The following is a 17906-nucleotide window of genomic DNA, read 5'->3' as shown; positions in this document are numbered from 1 at the left end:
TTGCAGCAAAATGTAAACCTATTTTGCCTCAGAGTCTGCATGTCCTCTTCTGTAATCCCTGAAATAATATTATTTTAAAAATCTACAAAAATACTGACTTGGTTTTTACTAAATGTAAAAGTACCACATTTCTTCCTGAATTAATACATAATGAAAGGCATCTGTTTTACACTTTATTTTCTGTAATAATATATTAAATAAAATATGATGAGTAAACCTATTCTTTGGACAGCAAGCCCTCATAATTTCTGTCTAAAGTCTCTGAGATTATGCTCATCTAGGTTTGAACTATATTTAGGCTCCAATTCTGCAGTGAATTCCATATGGGCAAACCCTATGTGAAACAGCTTGCAGGATTGGGGCCTGAAGGCTAGATCCTGCAATTGATCTATACACCTGGATGGATTGAATTTAACTGATCTTTGTGCAGGGACAGCAATGTACCACAGGAGACCACATTTGCAGGATCTAGCCTTAAGAGAGAAATACCTTGTCTGGAATGTATAGGCTATACAGAAATTTTAACAACTATATTTACAGTATAATTCTTCTCTGAAAAGTGACTGTAAATTAGCTCACGCTTAATAAAAGATACAGAGACTTAGTGAAAAAATGTTTACTTTTTTTACTCCTGTTAGCTCTGCAGAAACCAACACTGCTCTGAGAGAGGGATCTGGATTCTCTTGTGGCTCATGCCTCATCAAAAGAATTGTTTCCTAAATTGCATTTGCAGGGCATTTCTGCCTTGTGTTACACCTGCTCGTGTACTGCATTTCAAGTTTTTATTACAGGGCCAGTTTTACTCTTTATTACACAGGTATAGAAAAGGACAGAATTTTACCGCACAGAAGCCTTTTTATAATACCTAAGACAGAAGGAACTCACCTTGATTCTTAGTTCTGGAATGAACTTGTAGGTCAGATGATAAGTATTTTCCCCATGTAACCGTAAAGCCACTTGCATCTATACTGTCTGCATTACATTATGTGACTATTGCAAGACGGCACTGTCTTCAGTGTGCTGACAATCTAACTAACACTCCATTAATGGTCACAGGACAACCCCAATGGCCATATTGCCAGGTCTTCATAATATCTCTCCTTTGCACAATGGCAGCACAGCCTGGCTTAGAATAATAGAAATGTAGAATGGGAAGGGAGCTCAAGAGGTCATCTAGTACATCCCCTGTGCTGAGGCAGGATGAAGTACACCTAGACCACCCCTGACAGGTGTCTGTCCAACCTGTTCTTAAAAACCTCCAGTGATGAGGATTCCACAACCTCCCAAGGTAAGCTGTTCCAGTGCTTAACTGGCCTTATAATTACTTTTCCCCCTAATATTTAAGTAAATCTCCCATGCTGCAAACTAAACTGACCAATTCTGGTCCTATCCTCGCAGGTCATTTAACAATCTTTTACATATTTGAAGACTGTTATCGCATCCTGCCTTAACCTTCTTTTTTTTAGACTAAACATGCCCAGTTTTTTCAACTTTTTCTCATAGGCCACGCTTTCTAAACATCTTATTTTTTATTTTTTTGCTCTCCTCTGGACTCTCTCCAATTTGTTCAAATCTTTCCCCAAAATTGGCAACAGTACGGGGGTTAACCTATGAACACGTTGTTGAAAGAATGATAAAAAAAAAAGAAAGCTGAATGCAAACTCAAATAAACTGTGTGAACTGTATTTGTTTGGACTAATATGAGGAAAGGTCTATGAATGATCAAAAACTTGTGTTGATTTTCAAATTTACTTTAAATGAGGATGCCATCTCCTTTTGGATATTTACTTTGTAAGGAATACTTGCTACCTTGCTCAGCTGAGAGAATGGCAATAAGCTCTGAGTTTGGTCAGGAGACTGGAGCATCATCAGGGCCGGCTTTAGGAAGTGCGGGGCCCAATTCGAACATTCTCAGCGGGGCCCCGGCAGGGATGAATAAAAAAAAAATGTAAAAAAAAGCCTTTCATTTCTTAGCAACCGGTTCCCTATAAAAAGTTCTGATTTAAGGGATGTGCCACAGTATGTATTTTTTGTACCAATAGGGTTACCATACGTCCGTATTTTCCCGGGAGGAATTTTTAAATTTTAAAAATTCCTCCCGGACGGCGATTTAAGACCCAAAAAGCCTGACATGTCTGGGAAAATACGGATGTATGTTAACCCTACCTAAAGTTCTTTTTTAAAAAGATGGCCCTGAACTAGAAATGAGCTCCGTTTCACATGTGTGGGTCCCCACCACTCCCTGGGGGTGTGCTAGGGTGACCAGATGTCCCGATTTTGGGGTCTTTTTCTTATATAGGATCCTATTACCCCCCACCCCCGTCCCGATTTTTCACACTTGCTGTCTGGTCACCCTAGGGTGTGCACATGTGTGGGTCCCCGCTGCTCCCTGCCCCCTCATTGAAGCAGGTGTGCAGGGTTACTGCCCTGGGAACTGCAGGGCACCAGTGGACATGGGGCTGGCTGGAGGCAGGGAAAGGGCTGACTGGAGGTAGGGTCTGGCTGCAGGCAGTGCAAGGGGTGCGGGACTGGCTGGAGACAGGGGTGTGTGGGGTGGGCTGGCTGGCTACAGGCAGGGCAGGGGGTATGGGGCTGGTGTGGACAGGGCAGAGGGTGGAGGGCTGGTGTGGGCAGGGGTGTGTGTGGGGCTAGCTGGCTTCGGGCAGGGCTGCAGGGGGGTGCGGCAGGAGTTGGCTGGAGACAGGGCAGGGGATGCGGCAGGGGCTGGCTGTGGGCAGTGGGTGCGGGGCTGGCTGCGGGCAGCAGCAGGATAGGGGGGCGGGGCTGGTGCGGGCAGGACAGGGGGTGCAGGGCTGGTGCGGGCAGGGCAGGGGGTGTGGGGCTGGCTGGAGACAGGGGCTGGCTGTGGGCAGGGCAGGGAGTGCGGGGCTGGCTGCAGGCAGGGCAGGGGATGTGGGGCTGGCTGGAGACAGGGGCTGGCTGCGGGTAGGGCAGGGGGTGCGGGCTGGGGATGCGGTACAGCCCACCCTGTATGGTAAGTGCCCCCTCCTCTTCCCTCCCCCACAGGGGTAGCAGCAGCAGCCCGGGGCTCAGGGGCTATTTAAAGGGCCTGGGGCTCCCCTGCTTGTACCGCCCCGGCCCTTTAAATAGCCGCCGGAGCCCTGGGGAAGCGGTGGGGCTCCAGTGGCTATTTAAAGGGCCGGGGCGGTAGAAGCAACGGGAACCCCGGACTTTTTAAATAGCCCCCAGAGCCCTGCAGCCCTACCCCAGGGCTCCAGCAGTGGGGCTCTGGTGGCAATTTAAAGGGCCTGGGGCTCCAGCCCCTGCTGGGAGCCCCAGGCCCTTTAAATTGTCCCCTGGGGAAGCCAGGCCACCCTGGTACCGGGGCTTGGGCGCAGGGCCCTCTTAGAGGCAGGGCCCGATTCAGGGGAATTGGTTGAATTGGCCTAAAGCCGGCCCTGAGCATCATCACCATCACAGCTGCCACCACAACCTGGGGCTCAGGGATTTACCACCGAGGCACATGCATCTTTTTCCTGATACTAAAAGATGTTCCTATCAGCACAGATAGGAAGAGGGAACCAGAAGACATCACTGTTTTCATGGCAATATGGTGAGCAATTCATAAGATGTGACTCTAAGGATCCTGCTCCCTCAATCCCAATCGTCTGTCATCATTCCATCCCTACTTTATTCCTCCTACCTCTCTTTTTGCCTTTGTCTAATAAGAATCTGGCTGAGCCAGCAGGACCCAACCTTCTAATCTAAAATCTAATCTTGCAGCACTTTACTATGGTGGCTTGGCTGAGAGAACAGGCACCTCAGGCTTGGTAAAAAGATCTACCAACCAGAGGGAACTGGGACAGGGCAGTATTTAAAGTATATGGGGGGAAGGGTCATGAGGGGTTGCACACCTAGCAAAAATCAAAATTTTAAATTGAGTTGGGTTGCTAAGGGCTGAATTTTAAGCACGTTTTTTATGACAGCGGCTACTTCCAGATGATAGAATAATAGAACTGTAGGACTGGAAGGTACCTCAAGAGATCATCTGGTTCAGTGGCTCTCAACATTTCCAGACTACTGTACCCCTTTCAGGAGTCTGATTTGTCTTACATAGCCCTAAGTTAAACCTCACTTAAAAACTACTTGCTTACAAAATCAGATATAAAAATACAAAAGTGTCACAGCACACTATTACTGAAAAATTTCTTATTTTCTGATTTTACCATATAATTATTAAATAAATCAATAGGAATATAAATATTCTACTTACATTTCAGTGTATAGTATATAGAGTAGGATAAAAAGTCATTGTCTCTATGAAATTTTAGTTTGCACTGACTGCACTAGTGCTTTTTATGTAGCCTGTTGTAAAACTAGGCAAATATCTAGACAAGTTGATGTACCCCCGGAAGACCTCTGCGTACCCTGAGGGGTACATGGACCCCTGGTTGAGGATCACTGATCCCCCTTGCATTGAGGCAGGACCAAGTAAACCTAGACCTTCCCTTTCAGTTGTTTGTTCAACCTGTTCTTAAAAACTTCAATAAAGGGGATTCCACAATCTCCCTTGGAAGCCTATTCCAGAGCCTAACTACCCTTATAGTTAGAAAGTGTATCCTAATAGCTAACCAAAATCTCCCATGCTGCTCCCATTACTACTTGTCCTACCTTGAGGACTGATCACCGTTCTCTTTATAACAGCCCATAACATAGTTGAAGACTGTTATCAGTCTTCTTTTATCAAGACTAAATGTGCCCAGTTTTTTTAAATCACATAGGTCAAGGTTTTCTACCTTCTTATCATTTTTGTTACTGTCTTTTAGACGCTCTCCAATTTGTCCACATCTCAAAGTGTGGGTCCCAGACTTGGACACAGAACTCCAGCTGGTGCCTCACCACTGCAATAGAGCGGGACAATTACCTCCTGTGTCTTACATATGACACTCTTGTTAATATACTCTAGAATGATATTAGCCTTTTTCGCCACTGCATCACACTGTTGACTCCTATTCAATTTGAGATCCATTATAACACCCAGATTGCCTACGCAATTATTCCCCATTGTGTAGTTGTGCAATTGATTTTGCCTTCCTAAGTGAAGTACTTTGCACTTATCTTTATTGAATTTCACCTCGGCAGACCTGTCAATATGATAATCCCCCCCCTTTCCAGAACACTTTAAGCAGAGGGATGTGGGGGATGAGTTGATCTCTAGGGACTGGCTGGGGTAGGCTGGCCGGAAAGGGGGGGAGGGGGGAGCTCTGGCCAGAGGTAACTTTCTGGGGAAGCGAGAGGCTTTTAGGTCAGGTGCCCCTGGGTGTGGGACCTACTGCGTCCGCCCTGAGCTGGGGCGGTGGAGGGTGTTGAGCCGCGGGGCTTCCGGCTCTGGCCGCACCTGAGGACCGGTGTCCATGGGCGTAGCCAGACAGTTGGACAGGAGAGTTGTGGCCGCCCCAGATTTCGGCGGCCAAAGGAGTGTTGGGGGGTCTCCGGCCGCCCGGCTGTGGACGGGGGTCCCAGTTACTTACTGGGCGTTGCAGCCGCTCTGGCGGATCTGAAGCTCCCTCTGTCGCCATGGAAACAGCGTCAGCCCAGGCAGGGCTCCACTTCCGGTTGGTGCTTCGCCACTAGTGCCCGGTCGGAAACAGCCCCTCGACGGCCCTGGGGTTCTAACACCGCCCTCCCACCGGTCGCGCGCTGCCTGGGGTGCCGGGGTCTCTTTCCGGCCCGACTGAGAGCAGCGTGTTTCTTTCGGAGGCTATTGCTGGGGCACCAGGCTGCCCCGTGTGGAAGCTGCCGCCGCCTGAAGTCGCGCTTCTTGCGGCTTCTGGCCGGGCTGGCGCCGCGGCAGAGGTAAGGCTGGGCTCCGCCGGGGGGTGACTGCGCCTCACCCTGTCTGACGCCCCCCCCCCCTTCCCCGGGGCAGCGGCGCTGGGCTCAGACCCGCCCCACAAGGGTCTAGGGAACTGCGTGTTTGAAACCCCGGGGCTCGGCCCGGGACTCCCTGGTGCTCACCCGCGTTACACCTTGAAACCTGCAACGGCCTGGTCTGCGCGGGGGTGAAGGTGGGGGGTATTCAGCGGTAACTACTGCGCTGTACCTGCAGACGAGGCCTAGGGTTGTACCGGGGTGTATTAAACACAGGATAAAGTGCACACACTTCTTCCCTAGTGAAGACAAAGGGCGTGACTTATTCTGGAATAACTTTGTGTGGATGCTCTTATTGTGCTTTCTGAGTGCCTTGTTCCCTTTTGGTTTATGTATTTTAGTTGGCTCCTGAATAGCTAGGGTTGCCAGTTTTTTGGTTGGGAGTATTCCTGGAGGTTTACATGACATCATTGTTAATTAAAGAGTAATCTTTCATTCCTGGAGGCTCCAGGACAATCCTGGAGAGTTGGTAACGCTAGGAATAGCACTAGCAGTAGATCAGTGTTTCTCACACTGTGGGTTGGAACCCCAAAGTGGGTCGTCAGGGCTGGCTTAGACTTGCTGAGGCCCAGGTCTTCAGCCCTGGGTTGCAGGACTCAGGTTATAGGCCCCCTTCCTGGGGCTGAAGCCCTTGGCTTCAGCTTTGGCTCTCCGCCTGGAGTGTTGGGGCTCAGGCTTTGGCCCTCTCACCTGGGGTAAGGGGCTCGGGTGGGCTCAGACTTCTGTCCCCCGTCCTGGGGTTGTGTAGTAATTTTTGTTGTCAGAAGGGTGTCACAGTGCAATGAAGTTTGAGAACTTGTGCTACCTACACATTTTATTTCTTGTCTGCGTTAGACTCTGCAATACGTGCCAAAGTACGATTTGTTATTTCAAGTGTAGCTGCCCCCTTAGCCCAGGGCAAAGACATTTTCAGCTCACGTTATATCATAGGAGAGAAATTAGGTCTGTTTCTTGCACAAAAGCGGAAGGGGTTGCTTGTATCTGTGCTCCAGCTTGAAAAACGTTTTGGGATCCTTCAAGGTGATAGGTGCTAAAAAAGAAAGAGATTTTTCCCATTATATACAACTTTCCCTAAAAGAGGATAGCCCAGCAATCTCACTCTCTAAATTTGTTATTTTTTTATGGTACCTTCCCAGAAGTTAAAAACAAACTTATTTCTTCCTTTCCACCTTAAGAAAATTTTGAGTGCTCAAATTTAATGGATGTGATCAGAAGATGTTTCTTAAAAATGGTATAAGTATGGGTGGTCCTGTAAAATATTTGTGTTTTACCACAGAGCTGAGATCTCACTTAGTTGAAAGATTCCTGACAATGGTCCCAAACTTGCAGTTAGTTCCATATGAATGAATGCCTGTACTGGCAAGGAGTTGGCTGTAAACTTGGGTCCTAAATGTGTTTAGACTTCTCACTATAACTTTTTTATGCATTATCATTAAAATTAAGTTTTAATATTTGATGTTTCCTTTAAGGGCATCAACCTGAAATTTGAGCCAGTTTAAAAAACTAGTTAAATGTACTTTCAGGAACCATACCTGCTCCAGAGTCCCATTGCTATTTTTTCTCATTTTACAAGCACATTTTTCTATATTTTAAAATAAATATTTAACAGTTGTTCTGTGAAAATGCCACACAACCAGAAAGGGTAATTATGATCTTGGCCCTGCAGTGTGATGCGTATGGGCTGACTTGTCATCATGGATCTCATTGCTGGATTGAGGTTTAATTGCCTACATGTGCAATACAATGCACAAAATAAACTGAAAATTTTTTGTTCTCTAATCTTTTAAGTATGGCCTTACTATAGCATAGCAAGTATATGTTACTTGTAAAAATTGTAGGTTAAAAATAATTCAGACAGAAGTAAATTCAGGCCCTTTAAATTTTGCAAAATAATCCTTAGGCATTAATCTAAGTGAATTACTAATAGCAATTGGAAATGGCATTGATTGGGCGAGGAACAACCTTTGTAATTGTAGAATTATGAAAATGACTGACTGTATTTTTGTGTGTTAGCTCAAAGGAGAAATGTTTGAATTGAATTCTCACACATTGAATGGAAGGCTGCTTCATGATTTAAAAAAAAGCAAAAGTGAAATGTAAACCTATTGATTTAAAAGGAAAATGTTTGTATAACTTAAATGGCAATGATGCTACCAAAAACAGCGAAAGGATTTAAAAAAAAAAAAAAAAAAGACTTTTGTAATGTTCTTGTCACAGAACTAAATGTGCTTTTGACCTGAGTAGTTGAACAATTTGAAAGGGTATATTGTGTTTTCCAGTCAGTTTCCCTATATTCTACCTAGAAATGGAGTTAAAACAGCATAAACAAGTTAAATCAATCCAAATTTCAGAAATATATATCGAATCTGTTAGTTGTTTAAATTGTTGAGATGATAATGTGAGATTCTATGCTCCTCTGTGCAGCAGAGGGGAACAAAACAGCAGAAATAATACTGGGGAAAGGCAGAAGACATATTGGCCATGTGATGTGTTGCACATTTAATTCTCACACCAGACTGCTTAGACTTTTTTCTCCCCCTGCATTTCTATAGCGAAAAGGTCAGTATGACGAAGGAAAAAATGATGGAACAACAGAAAGGGAATGTACAAGGCATGATGCCCTTAGAAACAGAATAAATCGATCAGCCACAGGCAAATCTGCCTCTTTGATTTTAAGTAATAAATCCTATTTGGCTGCATATGTTAAACAGTTGTTTGCATTGTGGCATGTGACCTCTTGCTGCCATTGTTAGGATGGGATTGAGGGGTGGAGTCACATTCTCCCATGGTCCCATATTTTGTCATGTTTCAAGTTGCTCACACGTAATTCTTTTAAATGCACTCTAAATTATCATTATACTATTTTATTTATTTTGTTAAGCAGCTCTCGAAAGAAGCCACTTCCTAGCTAGTCACATAATGGCCTTTGAACACATACCACGAAAAGACTGGTATAGAATTCTGGGTGCAGAACCATCAGAGAACCTGACTGAACTGAAACAGAAATATCAGAAGCTGGTATTATTAGTAAGTATATTTTACCTTATTTAAATAATGCAAAAATAAACTAACTACTGTTTTCAATTTATAAATTCTGTATAAATAGAACCAAGTGTAATGAGTGTTATAATTTTGTCTATGAGTGTAGCTAGTTCTTTAAACTATCAAGTGAAGCTCCAGAGCATGTGATTTTCTTATGATCCCAGAAAATGGGGTTGCTTTCTCCCCCCGCACCTACCATCACCAAAAGAACACTATCTCTTCCCCACCCCACCCATCCCATCCCTGCAGGCAGTCTGGAAATACACCACTATTTGGTTGGATTTGGTTCATCATGTGGATAAAAATAAAATTATCTTCAAACTTAAAAATAAATCTTTTTTTCCTTTTCCTTTTATAATACTACCCTTCCTGTGTGATTTACTTTATTCTGTCACACTTCAGTCAGTGTTTGGCACATTACTGTTTGCTACCAGGAAAGCCATTATAAAGTCACAAACACTGGACTGTAGCATCACTGACTAAATCAAGCATGAAGAGCAGGTTTATTTGAAAAAAAGGAAGACTCTCTTCTTTATGAATAAATATCTTGCTAATCTTTAGTATTGGGATAGAAAGATAGAAGTATGTGAACATTAATATGGATTTTGGTGTAAAACAATTGGCCTAATTCTGGCAGGGTTTCCCTCAGAACTACTGAAATGTGAGTTTCTGAAGAACTGGAACCTGTATTTTTAGTTTGTGATAATATGACAGTTGCCATTTATTTATGGATTGCTTTCTGAATTACCACAAGTTTGTTGACTTTAAAGTTGTATTCTCAATGCCATAAATGATAAAGGTGAGGACATTCAGCCATAACTGTCTATAAAAGTGTCTGTGCAAAATATGGAAACTTCTTGTTTTTAAAAGGGAAAATTAAAGATGAATTACACTTCCATCAAATAATCTGTTTGAAATGGACCCTTCAAGAGATGACTGCTGTCTTCCTGATCCTTCTGTGTTGCTAAAAATATACACTTAAACCAAAACAACCAATACCCTTTATTTTGGTGCATTCTGAAAGTAAATCTGAAGTTGATCAATATTTGATACCTCTATTTGTCAGTTGCCTTTCAAGATTACAAAGAGGCTGCTATGATTGGCATCAACTCTTTATCTTAGCATTTATAACATAACATATTCACTGATTTCAATGATACTCTGATTATCTATATAAAAGGACCATGATACGCAATCCTTATTATTCTTATTATAGAAAACCATGGTATCTCTGAATGAGCTCAGCTGATACATTTTTGATATGCTGGTTTTCTTCTGTGCATTCTACTATTTTTTTTGTGTGTGACCGTCATAGTATTTTGGTACTAAGATTAGCGTACATTTAAAACTAAATATAACGTGTTTTGATAAGAAAAAACAGGAAATGTAATAAAAAAGCCCTTTCTGTCTGGTTATTTAAGTTTCTAATTTAAACTGAATAAACTAATGGAACTAAAATGGAATTTGTTATTTTCTCCTTAATTCATTTATTGTACCTAGGTATAATGACAGAATGCAAATTTTATATAAAATGCTTATTATACCTAGGTACAATAAAATAAGTTTTGTTAGAATAGTAACTTTGACTTCAGATTTCCTTATTTTTCTGCACCTTTTGAAGCCTTGCCTTTAATATCACGGAGTGTGTTTATTTAGAGAAATAGGTGAAAATTTATGCAATTATAACTGCACAGAAGTTATGGTAGTTAAGTCTGTTCCATAACCTCTTAATATCAGAATGGCTCAAACACTAACTTTATTTAAATTAAAATTATCTGTATATTTCCATTAGAAAAACTATAACGTGTATAAGCAAATTGCTAAAATGTTTATATTTTAAAAAGTCAATTTAACTGAGGAAAACTATGGAGGATGTGGAAGGGGCCTAATGTTGAACAAACAATATTTTTGAAAACTGAAATGTTTGCTTTCCCCATTTCAGTGATGGATGAATAAGAGGTATTCTTATTTAATACTTAATAATTCTAGCAAGTTTCATTTTTTTTTAAAGTACTCCTAGTTACTTTATTCTCTGAGGCAAATTTCATTTGCTACTGCTATTGTCTCATTGTTTCCTTGAACTCCTTTGTCTGTATCCATCTATTGTCTCTTGTCTTATACTTGGATAGTAAGCTCTTTACAGCAGGGACCATCTTTTTGTTCTGTGTTTGTACAGAGCCTAGCACGATGGGGTATTACTATGTTAATACAAATAATTAATTTGCACTCCTTCCAAATCACTTTCACTGGATGTGGAAGTGTACTGGAAATGATGTGATTCCACTACTTATTGAGTGAATACACAAGTTCAGAAACCTATATACCCGTTGTTCATTACAGAGCCCAGTTATGGTTTTCCAAACCTTCCAATGGCATGATTGGTTTGGGTAGGGGACAGAGCCACACACAGACACCCTAGCCATTTCTGTCCACAAAGAGGTGGTAGGAGTATAGTAGAGTAGCAGAGCCAACTCCCACTCAGAAGCTACAGTGGTAGGTGAAGAGCAATTCCTCCTTCTGCCTACACTGAAATTTCTTGCCAAGTTATGGGGATAGGGCAAAATTTTGTTATCTGGATAAGAATACAACATTTAACCTCATGTTATTTTAAGAATTGTTGAATATTATATATATTGTTCTGAAATCCAGGAGTTTATAAGGCAGCCAGTGTTTCAGATACCAGTTGCAGTTATTACCAACATTCTGTAATTGTAATAGCTCTAATGGCACATGGTCACTAGCATGAAGCATTATAGAGGATGCAATTGTTATTTTGTAAATAATCTTGCTGTGAAAATTTTCTGGAAAGTGACAGTCCATGCTTTCTTTTTGTCATCTTCAAATAATCCCTGCTGCTTCATGTTTAATATTTGCTTTTTTGCCATATATTATTTCCCTTATAATTGCACATATGTAACGTTAGTATTCTGAATGATCAGACAGATGTAAACTTTGTAGGTTATTGAAAGTTGAAGGTCATGCCATATGTCATTGGAATGGTGATTTTTCTCTACATTTGCAGTATGTGCTGTGTAAGGTCAGGTCTGACCTTAATTTCAAAGTAATAGAAAGGCGAGCAAACATGGCTATATGGTAGATTTGCTACAATTGACTCACAAGGGTAAACTCACTTAAAAGAACTGATTAATTTCTAAAATGTAACTTTGCCCCCCAACTATAACTTAATTCAAGAAACAGAATTATTTCATAACTAGACAATGAAATTGTACTTAGATACCCATGTTGCAGTCAGTATTTTTGAGTGACTAAAATGATTTATTATAATTTTGATTATTTTTCCTTTATTAATTTTTATTTTTGCAGTTTTAGCCTATGAATGTGTTTAACTGAAACATGTCATTACACAATTTCTTGATAATAAAACATACGGTATTACAGTCTCCAGATATTCAAAAATCAGTGAGATTGGCTTAAAAATCATGAATTCTTTTAAAATAATTACAGGTTTCAGAGTAGCAGCCGTGTTAGTCTGTATCCGCAAAAAGAACAGGAGTACTTGTGGCACCTTAGAGACTAAATTTGTTAGTCTCTAAGGTGCCACAAGTACTCCTGTTCTTTTTAAACTAATGTTTTGTTTGCTGTCTGGATTTTGAATGTTGTGGGTTCAGATTTTCAAGCTTTCCCCTGCAACCATGAAGACTAGAAACTTACTTAAAAAAATTAAAATGCTGAGATTCTCACAGTCACATGACTTCAGGAGCTGGGGCTTTAAGAAAAAACATCAAACTTGAGAATTTGAAACCTGATATAACTTGTACTGTTCTGGCTGCTGGTTTACAAAAGCTTCTTATCTGTACTTTTATGAACTTCAGATGCAAATCCTTGTTTTTGGTCTTGTAGAATAAAGTCTAGGTGTTTGTGACAGAGAGAGGCATCCAGAAAAGCTGCAAAAAAGTGTTAATATGAGCATATGTTCTCTCTCTGTCACAGTTCCACGTTGTGCCTCCTTGGAAGACATTTAATTCAAGTCCACTCTAAAACATCCTCTCTGCGTAGAAGACTTGCAGAGAGTAAACTCTGCAAGTATGGTGAGAGCAGGGTTCAGAAACTGCTCTGTTAGCTAGCTATGTGGAAAAGGCAGCCTGAATTTGGTCTGTAGTCTGCTGATATTCAGGACATGTTTAGTTTTGAAATATTGTGATAATTACAACCATTTTTTCATACTGATGCATTTTAGTTTGAATAATATAAAATCATAAATGCATTCAGAGAGTTTGGGTTGTACTGCTGTTTATCAGGTAATCCACTCAGTTTTTTCACTCTGTGGAAAGGCACTGCTCATTATATATTGGTTATGACTATGTGATAGATTAAAAGTAGGAAGATAAAACTAGAATAACAGAAATAAGTTCCATGAGTGAAATTTTACACCTTTTTTTCCTATTACTATAATTTTCAATTCCTTTTTGGTCTAGTATTTTAGGGTCAAAAATGAGTTGCCAGGTTGTTTTCAAATTTGCTTGCAGCTATTCTGTATGTGAAAATTGCTGTTTACAGAGAATAAACCCAGCAAATGTATAAGCTTTGTCTAGCTGAAAATCAGGTTTCTCTTCCTGTTGATGCTGATCCTGACGATATTATAGGATACCTTTCTGCTGGAAGGGAATTATTGTTCAGGAAAATTATATGCTGCTGTTACAATGTGTGCCCTAATCTTAAAGAAAATCCATGTAATTTGAGCAAGGAGTGTGCAGGAAGCTCTTCTTCTTAATGTGGAAAGGGTACAAAATGTGTCACTAAACGCTCATGTGGGCACTGAGATTCTCTTTGGATCATAAGTAGTTATATATAGATTAGTGTTAAGATAGTTATATAATACATTCAGAAAGTATAGAAGAAGGGACTACAGAGGGGCATCATACATGGGAATGAAGAAAATTACCATATTGGCAACAATGGAAGAGGGCAGTAGTAGATCTTGTACAATTCTTTAGTTAAATTATTAAGTACAATCATCTTCATTTCAATAAGAAATATCAATTAAAGATAGCTTTGTAAGGGAAAAACAGTTATAATTGATCTAGAATCCAGAAAAGTCTTTTATGGCTGTATATGTTAGTAATATGGTACTGTAGGAATATGTTTGTATTTGGGGCATTCTTTTCATGTGATGTTCAATGTGCCTGTCAAACCTCCCCTTTTTGGACCTTATGTGGTGCTCCTGTCTCATACAGAGTTTAAAGAAAACTATACTGGGGGAGGGTGGTTGAAAAGGACCCAATACCGTGAAGTACTTGGAAAACAATTTGTTTGTTTTTCTAACTAGTTTTTGAAGTGATCATCAAATTGTGGGGTTTTTTTCTTTCAGAAGTAAAAAGTTAATCAAAATAGGAGATATGTGCCTTTTGTCTACATGGGTTCCAGTCCCTGAGTTATGCATGTGTCTAAGGGTATGTCTACACTACGAGGGTAGTTCGATTTCACTTAAATCGAATATGTGGAATCGATATTGCAAAGTCGAACGTGTGTGTCCACACTAAGGACAGTAATTCGACTTTGTGAGTCCACACTAACGGGGCAAGCGTCGACATTGGAAGCGGTGCACTGTGGGCAGCTATCCCACAGTTCCCGTAGTCCTCGCTGCCCATTGGAATTCTGGGTCGAGCCGCCAATGCCTTCTGGGTAAAAAAATGTGTCGAGGGTGCTTTTGGGTAACTGTCGTCATCCGTCCGTCACTACCGCCCTCCCTCCCTCCCTGAAAGCGCCGGCGGGAAATCAGTTCGCGCACTTTTCTGGTCAGTGACAGCGCGGACGCCACAGCACTGCGAGCATGGATCCCGCTGCGACCATTGCTGCAGTTGTGGCCGTTGTCAACGCCTCGCAGCTTCTCATCCACCTTTCCCAGAGGCAGATACAGAGAAATCAGGCGAGGAGGCTACGGCACCGCGGTGCGGGCCTGAAGTATGAGAGTAGCACAGAGCTGTCAGAAACCACGAGACCCAGCGCCGAGGACATCACGGTGGCAATGGGTCATGTGGATATTGTGGAACGGCGATTCTGGGCCCGGGAAACAAGCACGGACTGGTGGGACCGCATAGTGCTGCAGGTCTGGGATGAATCCCAGTGGCTGCGAAACTTTCGCATGCGGAAGGGGACTTTCCTCGAACTTTGTGAGTTGCTGTCCCCTGCCCTGAAGCACAATGACACCCGGATGCGAGCAGCCCTGACTGTCCAGAAGCGAGTGGCCATAGCCCTCTGGAAGCTTGCAACGCCGGACAGCTACCGGTCAGTCGCGAACCACTTTGGTGTGGGCAAATCTACCGTGGGGGTTGTTGTGATGTAAGTAGCCAACGCAATCGTTAAGGTACTGCTCTCAAAGGTAGTGACCCTGGGAAACGCGCTGGCCATCATAGATGGCTTTGCCGCGATGGGATTCCCAAACTGCGGTGGGGCTATAGATGGAACTCACATCCCTATCCTGGGACCGGACCACCAGGCCAGCCAGTACATTAACAGAAAGGGCTACTTTTCAATGGTGCTGCAAGCACTGGTGGACCATAGGGGACGTTTTACAAACATCAACGTCGGATGGCCGGGCAAGGTTCATGACGCTCGCGTGTTCAGGAACTCTGGTCTGTTTAGACGGCTGCAGGAAGGTATTTACTTCCCGGACCACAAAATAAGTCTTGGGGATGTGGAGATGCCTACAGTGATCCTCGGGGACCCAGCCTACCCGCTAATGCCCTGGCTCATGAAGCCCTATACTGGCGCCCTGGACACAGAAAAAGAACTGTTCAACTACCGGCTGAGCAAGTGCAGAATGGTGGTGGAGTGTGCTTTTGGCCGTCTCAAGGGGAGATGGAGAAGCTTACTGACTCGCTGTGATCTCAGCGAAACCAATATCCCCATTGTTATAGCAGCTTGCTGTGTGCTCCACAATCTCTGTGAGAGCAAGGGGGAGACCTTTATGGCGAGGTGGGAGGTTGAGGCAAATACCCTGGCTTCAGATTACGCCCAGCCAGACAGCCGGGCGATTAGAAGAGCCCAGCAGGACGCGCTGTGCATCCGGGAGGCTTTGAAAGCTAGGTTCCACAGTGAGCAGGGTAACCAGTGACTGTTAAGTTTGTGGACACAGAAGCTGAACCTGCCCCCGTTTCTTTACCCAGTTTATGTTGACTATCCTCTCCAGCTACATACCCCCTTCACCCCCTTCCCAAAAAATAAAATCAGTTCTATTTTCTTAATGAACACCGTTGTCTTTATTACTGTTTTCGTGGGAATGTTTTAAACCTGGGACGCAGACTGTGGTGGGGGGCGGGTGTAGTGTAGTGATGCAAATGATGCCTCTAAACTCCAGGAATGACAGGCTCCGCAGTGGTGGACTGGTTGTTTCAACGGAGCCTGCCAGCCGTCCTGGGCGGGACTGCGTGTATGTGTCGGCTATGTGACTTTCTGGCAGGGGGAGGAGGGTTACAGATCCCCTGCTGTGTGGCTCTGTGATCCAGGATAAGGACCGCTGCATAAGCTCTGTAACTGCCCTCCCCCGCCACAAAGTCACAGAGCAAACCCCCCCCCTCCCAGAACATGAAAACCACCTCCCAGACTGACCAGGGTAACTAGTAACTGCACTGTGTATGTGCCCTGCTGCTGGACCTGCCCCCGCCTCTGTACCCTGCTAAAGGTGACTATACTGTCCAATTACCAACCACCTTCCCCCCCCTTCACACAGACTCTCCTCCAAAAGAAAATGATGGAAACAGTAATTAACAGAAACGTATATTTTATTAGTAACTACACATGAAACAGGGGGGTTGAAACTTGGACGGGGGCTTGTGTGAGGTGGGTAGGAAAGAACTTTTCAAAGTTTGGGGAATGAGAGCCTTCTAGTGCTACAGCACTCTGCAGGGGTGGAGTGAAACTTTTCACGGCCCCTGCCGCCCCTCCTTCTTTGGACTTTGGGTGAGCGGGGTATGGGACTTGGTGGCGGGGGAGGGTGGTTACAGATACACTGCAGCGGGGCTCTCTCCTCCTGCCTCCGGTCCTGCAGAACATCCACAAGGCGCCAGAGCGTGTCCGTTTGCTCCCTCATCAGTCCAAGCAGCGTTTGAGTCGCCTGCTGGTCTTCCTGACGCCACCTCTCCTCCCGTTCCATGTTTGCTCTGTGCATTTGGGACAAGTTCTCCCTCCACTGTGTCTGCTGGGCTGCCTGGGCTCGGGAGCAGCACATTAGTTCTGAGAACATGTCCTCCCGCGTCGTCTTCTTCCTCCGCCTAATCTGCGCTAGCCTCTGGGACTGTGATGCCAGGCTGGGTTGGGAGACAGTCGCAGATGTGGCTGTGGGAATGGGAAAAAGGGAGTAAATTCCTCAGAAAGATAAGTGTAGTTGTGAACAAAGAACATAGTCTTTCTCTGTGAACAAGACCATGCACTGCACCTATCACATGCGCACTCAGGACAAGGTCGGATTTTTGGCCCTCGCCTTCAGTGCCTGTGGTCTTGCAGTGGCGATCGGAGAAGCGGGGCAGGACTCCGGAATTTGGGTAGCGGGCAAACATGGTAAGCCGTAGACTTGTGGGTGCTTAAAACTTTAATAGTAGCACTGGCCTCCTTTCACATTGAAAGCAATGCCAGTCTCTGCTGCCAGCAATCAGGCAAGCATGAACTCTGCCCCTGTCCCACCCCCTCGTGGCTGTCCCAGGGAAAGATCCCTGTATGCTGCCCCTCTCCCGCCTCCACCGCGTGGCTGTAAAGCAGTCCCAATACTAACATTCCCCTACCTAATTCAAAGCAGGGCATCATGAGCGACATCACCCTGATGAGGATCTTGGACAGTGAGAAGGAACGGATGCTTAGGGAAAGCCTGCAAAAACCAGGGCCGTATGCTGCCATGCTCTGCAGGGCAATGATCCCTGAGTACTTGATTGTCTCCTGGCGTGGAAACGTTTCGTACCACGGAGGACCCAATAAGATCGCTCTCCCCAGGAACCTGATGAACAGGCTTGAACATTACC

General features: G+C 43.8%; 1 protein-coding gene across 4 annotated transcripts in view; it reads left to right on the top strand.

The window, feature by feature from the left end:
• Window positions 1-5736: 5736 nt before the first annotated feature.
• The window catches only part of DNAJC24 (DnaJ heat shock protein family (Hsp40) member C24), an 80187-nt gene continuing 68017 nt past the window's right edge, over window positions 5737-17906 (top strand). For all 4 annotated transcript variants that reach the window (XR_003369777.1, XM_026651572.2, XM_029911419.1 and 1 more), the window contains exons 1-2: window positions 5737-5817; window positions 8777-8919. Coding sequence is in view for 3 of the 4 variants with exons in the window: in XM_026651572.2 (XP_026507357.1) it covers window positions 8812-8919 (108 nt within the window). In the remaining variant the exon portion in view is untranslated. The remainder of the gene's footprint in view (window positions 5818-8776; window positions 8920-17906) is intronic.

Source organism: Terrapene carolina, unplaced genomic scaffold, assembly GCF_002925995.2.
Source record: "Terrapene carolina triunguis isolate 2854851 unplaced genomic scaffold, T_m_triunguis-2.0 Scaffold96, whole genome shotgun sequence".
NCBI classification, from domain to species: domain Eukaryota; kingdom Metazoa; phylum Chordata; order Testudines; family Emydidae; genus Terrapene; species Terrapene triunguis.
This window is presented reverse-complemented; position numbering and strand designations above follow the sequence as displayed.